We start from the raw sequence: 6,483 nt of genomic DNA, 5'->3' as shown, positions 1-6,483 counted from the left end.
CAAGAAACCTACTAAGGGCTGGCAGCACAGTAGCACTTCCCTCCAGGTGATTATAATCTGAGGTGTCATGAAGCAAGCATTTAATTTCTTTCCACCAAAACAGGAATAATGTATTCATTTTTTAAAAAAACACTCAGCTAAGAGCACATGCAAAATATTTCCATCATGTATTCCTCCACCATGTATTTATTAAATTCCACTCTCATACACTGCTTGAAATACCTGCGAACCAAAATCTGTTTCCTTTGTGATAAGCACTATTAATTTATTATCTCATTTAATTCTCACACCCTATGAGTTTGTGAGATGACAGGCTCATAAAAGTGAAGTAACTTATGCAAGTTATTATCTTGTAATGCCGTAAGATACAGAATGTTTGCTATAGACTTCTTTCTCCCTCAGGGAAGCAAAATTTGACTCATTTCCTTTTGGGGGAAATTTCAGAGAGCAAAAAGTCTGTAAGAGGGTGTAAGGAATTTAGATAGTTGGAAATTAGAGAAGAAAGGCATTTCAGACACAGGAAACTGACCAAAGACCCAGAGTTGATAATGTTCAGAGTTTGGTCTAGATTACATTTAGATTATGGAGTGAAAAAACGAAGAGAAATAAATCAGGTATTCAGGTATATTGGAGCCTAGAGCCCATGGAGCCAACCTGCACCCCATAACACTCTCTTCCCCACCTACTTCCATGGAGTCAGTCCCTATAGCCAGTCAATTATCACACCTAAAATGCCTTTTAAACTTTTCTATCCCCATGGCAACCACCTTAAGACTCAATGATATTCTCCCTTGTTTATTTTTTAATTGCTTCCTAGGTGACCTGCTAGACAGTAGCTACTCTTCAGTGTGGCTGTACAAATGCAAGTCTGATACAATCGGTGCACAGTTTGATAATACTGTGAATATTTAACATTTAAAAACCTCTGCACTCCTGGCATACTGTTCGCTTTTACAGTCCCATCTCCTCTCATCCATCTCCAGTACTTCAGTCATAACCATCTTACCTGGGTACTAGATGGGTCCACGACTTAATTAGTATACACATAAACACCTTCTAAAATCATAGCAAGTGAATGAATGCTGTGTAAATCATGACAGCAAAGGAGAGCTGGGACAACAAGAATGCCCTTCTCCTCCCCTTTCCCCCCTCAAAAAACAACAACAACAACAACAACAAAAAACACCCACATTCAATCTCGACTGAAAAATACAGGAATCCTCTGCCGTTTATTTCTCCTCTCCATATCCCCGCCCTGGCCAATCCCTAGCAGTTTTTTCTCCCCTAGTCCCACCCCTGCAGTGGTCTGCTCCTTTTCCTATCTGACAGCGGAAGTCTGGGTGGAGGAACCGCCCACTTCCTCTTTGGAGTTAGGTGAGTGCGTGGCAGGAGAGGCGGAACCAATTTAGCTGAGCCTTCTTGCGCGCTTGCGGCTGTGGTGAGTGCAGGCGGTGGTTGCTAGCTCCAGTTGGCTTGGCTGGGAGTAAGCTTTGTGGTTGATAACATCTCTTTTGTTGCTACAAAGACTCTATTGAGGTTGGTGGCGTCTGCAGCTGCACCCTGTAAAAGTACAGATAGTTGCTTTCAACAGAGACTACAGATATCCTTCTTAGGATTGCTGTAGACTCTGTGCACCTAGCAGGAGACATGCCCAGGGGACGGAAGAGTAGGCGCCGTCGCAATGCTAGGGCTGCAGAAGAGAACCGCAACAATCGTAAAATCCAGGCCTCGGAAACCTCTGAGACCCCGATGGCAGCCTCTGTGGTCTCAAGCACACCTGAGGACGACCTGAGCGGCCCTGAGGAAGACCCGAGCACTCCGGAGACCTCCACCACCCCCGAGGAAGCCTCGAGCGCTGCTCAAGCTCAAAAGCCCTCGGTAGCCCGGAGCAATTTTCAGGGTACCAAGAAAAGTCTCCTGATGTCCATATTAGCTCTCATCTTCATCATGGGCAACAGCGCCAAGGAGGCCCTAGTCTGGAAAGTGCTGGGGAAGTTGGGAATGCAGCCTGGCCGGCAGCACAGCATCTTTGGAGATCCAAAGAAGGTCGTCACGGAAGAGTTTGTGCGTAGAGGGTACCTGATTTATAAGCCGGTGCCTCGTAGCAGTCCCGTGGAGTACGAGTTCTTCTGGGGACCTAGAGCACATGTGGAATCAAGCAAGCTGAAAGTCATGCATTTTGTGGCGAGAGTGCGCAACCGATGCTCCAAGGACTGGCCGTGTAATTACGACTGGGATTCAGACGATGATGCAGAAGTTGAGGCTATCCTCAATTCAGGTGCAGGGGGTTACTCTGCACCTTAGGTAAATTTGGAAAAGACCCTTGGGGGGGTTGGAAAGAGCAACAAAGGTACCCCAAGGTGTAGATCATCCATGTCCCGAGTTGTATATGACTGGGAGGGGGGGTGGGGGACTGTATTTGATATTTGTGATAAGTGCTAATGTTTAACCTGCAAAATGGAGTTTTTGCTTTGGATATTGTAAAATTTTATTCATTTTAATACATGAGGTTGATTAAGGTCACAATATGTTTAAAATATGATTGAAGCAAAGAGGTTTTTTTGCTTCATTGAGATTTAGTATAACAGTGTTACTATGGTTATAAAATGAAGTTTTTCTGTCATGTTCTGTGATCTGCTATGTAATTTATATCCTGGAAATAGGATGTTATTTTAAAGTTTGAAATAAGCAGAAAAGATGAAAGGACAGGGGATTTGACTTGTACTTGGCCTATCTGAAAGCTATTGTGTCTGCTTTGGTGTAAGAAGACTGATATTTACCTTGATTTTGCTTAGTTACTACAGAATATAGAAAAAAATAAAAGCATAATAACAAGGACACCTTGTTCATTTATTGAGCAACCACTAGTTATGTGTAAGGCACCAGTGTAGATTCTGGGGGTATTCCTTAGTACACAGCCCTCAATTTTAAAGAATGTTCTAGATAACATGGGAGAGACATATATGAAAACTGGTAAATGCTGTAATAGAGAGCAAGCATGGCATACCATGAAAATGTAGGAAACATTAGGTGATCTGACTTGGTTGATGGGATGAGAAAGAGAAAAATTTAGAGTGCTATACAAATCCCAAGAGATTTTTAAATAACCTTGGGGGAAATTGATAGGGGCATCAGAGCACAGTATGAAAATTTGTATTAGGTAATTATTGGATACTTAACCCAGCACAGGGGTAGGGACATTGGCAGAGGGAAAGGAACATCATAGAAAATACTCTTAAATCAGCTTGAGAGAAGACAGGCTGAAGGAGAAAAGACATTATGGGGTATTGCAAAATCTAAAAAGGTGAGACAAAAAAATCTTGGTGAGATGACAACCTGAGGTCTGAAGTAATAATGGAGATGGGAAAGGGAATAAATATGCAGCCACTAAAAGCAGCATGGAAAAAAACAAATTTTTCACTGAGTTGTAAAGGTTAGATCAAGGGGAGTGAAGGGAAAGAGAATTGAAGTTGGGAAGAGGTGAACCAGGGCTAGATTTCAAAAGTTGGGAGTTCCAGTTGATTTTGATGAGAACAAAAATGATTAATAATAATGGCAATCCTGAAATATAAAAAGAAAGAGTTTGCCCCCAAGCATAAATTCTTAGATGAGCCAGAAAGGTACTACCTTTGAAAGGTAGTACCTCTGAAAGGTACTACCTCTGAAAGGTGCTACCTCTGAAAGGTAACCTGGCACTTCTCCCAGGAGCTATGTTTTTTCAGTATGTGCAGATTGTCTTTAAAGTGTGTAGGGATGTGTGTGTGTGTGCACGTCCATGTACAGGAGTGGGGCAGCTCTGAGAGTTAGCACTCTGACTCTTTCCTCTGGTCAGTGTAGTGAGTCCAGAGGGCTACCTGGTGTGGTGGCCCATATTGTATTAAGTCATGTGGCATTAGATTTCTTTCCACCTCCAGGAGATTTCACACTTTCTTACCTCATTATACTAAGGTGTGCAATGCTCTCCTGATCCATTCTATCACCAGGAGCTTCTGAACCCTCTTCTTCTGAGGAGCTTCTTCACCCTGCAGCAAATCTGGAGCTATGGGAGTCCCTTCACATTCTTAGCAACTCTCTGGTCACCCACAAAGCTTACCACATTTGTTCTTAGAGTCCAAACCTGTATGGACTAAGTCCCGTAAGAGGGAGCATCAAGGAAGGGAGCCTCGCCTAGACTTACGGGCCTCAGAGGGAACAGCTACCTCACACAAAAGAGTAATCAGGGTGCATTCTTCTTTCTCTGCCTCCAATCTAAACATGCTTCCAACTCTATGTCAGGTAAAGTCACTGGGGCCAGGATAGGCTAATAAGTGACTTTCTGGCAAAGACCCAGGGACCCATAGACATCAGCATGAAAGCTGAGGGTTCAAACAAAAGTAGGAACTATGGCCCTTCAGCAGGTCCACTTTCATTCAGCAGACAAAACATTAGTGAGGGCCTTCTATGATTTAGGCAATGAGATGGCAACTGAGCCTATAAAAAAATCAAAATATATGTTTCTTGAGCTGGATGGGGGAGCATCTTTGCCAATACCATCCCCAGGGGTAAATAGGTTGTGAATTTGAGATTCAGAGTACTAAGTGAGTTTCCTGCCTAGAGCCACAGGGGTGACAAGTGACAGATCCTAGGCAAAACCCCATGACCTTTCCCTGCAAATCCAGTGTGCTTTCCCACAGGCCATGCTGCTGTTATCTCTGTCTACCAAAGCACTATCAGGTGTATGTCTTAAAAAAAGTGTGAAGTCAGTGGGATAGGTCTCAGTAACTCAACTTAATTCTCCCCCTTTTACAGATAGGGGCTCAAGGAAGTAAGTCCAGGTCAGTCAGCTAGCAAGGGAAAGGGCCTGCAAAGGAAAGATTTATTGACCATCTCTTCTGTACTAAGGGTTTGCCCCATATTATCTCTGTCAGGCCAGTAAGATACTCCCGATTTCACATTAAGTGCCACCTAGTTCAAGGGAAGAAATAATGACCTTCCAAAATCTGTCTGAATACATGTTTTCTTCAGTTCTGGTGGGGAATTATCAACCAATTATTTAAAGTGGTTATTTGCAGGTATGGGCCAAGAAGCTTAATTCAGCCAGAGAACCAGTAGGAGGCAGTATAAAAAGAGAGAAAGTGGGAGTATACCTCAAGTTGCACTATTAAAGACATGACTTAGAATCCTGAAAACCTCAGGCAGGAGGCTCCACAGGTATGCACAAAGAATTAGGTGACCTGCCTCAGCCCAGCAAGGAAGCAATCAATGGCCAGAGTCATCCTGCTCTTGTCTTGGAAGTTTAGTGTGTCTCTCACTACCCCCAGCCCCACAACACACTACACTGGTACTACAAAGAGTTAATGTTCATTTCATTAGGTAAAGGCTGAACAAAGGCAGGATTTCCTGTGGCTGTGAAATAAATGACAGGGCTGAGGGAGAGGCAGGGAAAAGGGGCTCTGGAAGATGGTTAAGAAAAAGAAAATATTCATTGTTTCATTTACATAAATTCTTTGAGCTTTGAGCAATATCCAATGGGATGGAACCGCTTGCTGTGTAAATCAACAAATTTAGCTAGTCATAGCCCAGCAGAGTTTTACAAAATGAGTATAAAAGCTGCATTTTTAGTTGCCAGAATGCCTCTGATTGAATGGATTGATATACTGGGTCCTAGAACACTTCAGTTTTTTTTTTTTTTAATATTTATTTATTTATTTATGCATACAAGAACTGGGGTACAGGCCAGAGATATGGGGGGTGAGAGGATTCACCTCTTACCCTGTAAGAGCGGGGAACAGAACAGGCAGATCTACGGAAATACACTGCTGAGGGGAACAGCGGGTAAGACAGGAGAGGTCTGCTGTGCCACGTGGGTATCTCCCTGGCCGGGGATCAAACTTGTGCTGCAGTGGCTAGGTTGTGTCTTCACCCCTTGCGCCACCAGAGAGGCCCTTGAACACTCAATTTGTTTAAGGAGCTCAGGGAGAGAGCCTGAAACTCCCCAATGCATTGCAAGGGGAGCTGCTGCCTTTTCCTGAGTATCTAAATTATACCAGGCACTTTGATGGCTGTTTTCTTACATTGTCTAACATTTGCAACAGTCCAGCAAGGTAGGCACCATCAGGCCAGGTTTACAAAGGACACTCAGTGTCAGATATCAAAAGCAAGTGGCTAGAGTCAACCTGGTTACTCAGTGACAACCTTGGGCTTGCCATGTCTGAAACCCACGCCATTTTATTAAAACAACAGACACTTGGGGCTCCATCCAGCCTTCTGTCTTCAAACTCCACCACAACCCAGGGTGAGATGAACATGCTGGTGTGGGACAAAGAGGCATGGGAAAATTAGGTTATGTAAGTAATTTAGGGATAAGTGCCAAGGATGTTACTTTATTCTGATTTGTTACAGCCCGGATTGCCAAGCATCCTTGAGGTGTTGCTCCCTGTAGAATGAGTGTATTTACTTCTAATACAAGTATCTCTCTATTCCACCTCCACAGCATATGTTATT

At 43.5% G+C, this 6,483-nt stretch overlaps 1 protein-coding gene across 1 annotated transcript; it reads left to right on the top strand.

The window, feature by feature from the left end:
* Window positions 1-1,560: 1,560 nt before the first annotated feature.
* Window positions 1,561-2,304, top strand: MAGEH1 (MAGE family member H1; the record flags this gene model as incomplete). The annotated part of the gene is made up of 1 exon (XM_084259279.1): window positions 1,561-2,304. The coding sequence occupies exon 1, from the start codon at window positions 1,648-1,650 to the stop codon at window positions 2,302-2,304; it is 657 nt and encodes a 218-aa protein (XP_084115405.1). The 5' UTR covers window positions 1,561-1,647.
* Window positions 2,305-6,483: the final 4,179 nt, after the last annotated feature.

This window comes from Talpa europaea, assembly GCF_964194135.1.
Source record: "Talpa europaea genome assembly, chromosome: X".
NCBI classification, from domain to species: Eukaryota; Metazoa; Chordata; class Mammalia; order Eulipotyphla; family Talpidae; genus Talpa; species Talpa europaea.
This window is presented reverse-complemented; position numbering and strand designations above follow the sequence as displayed.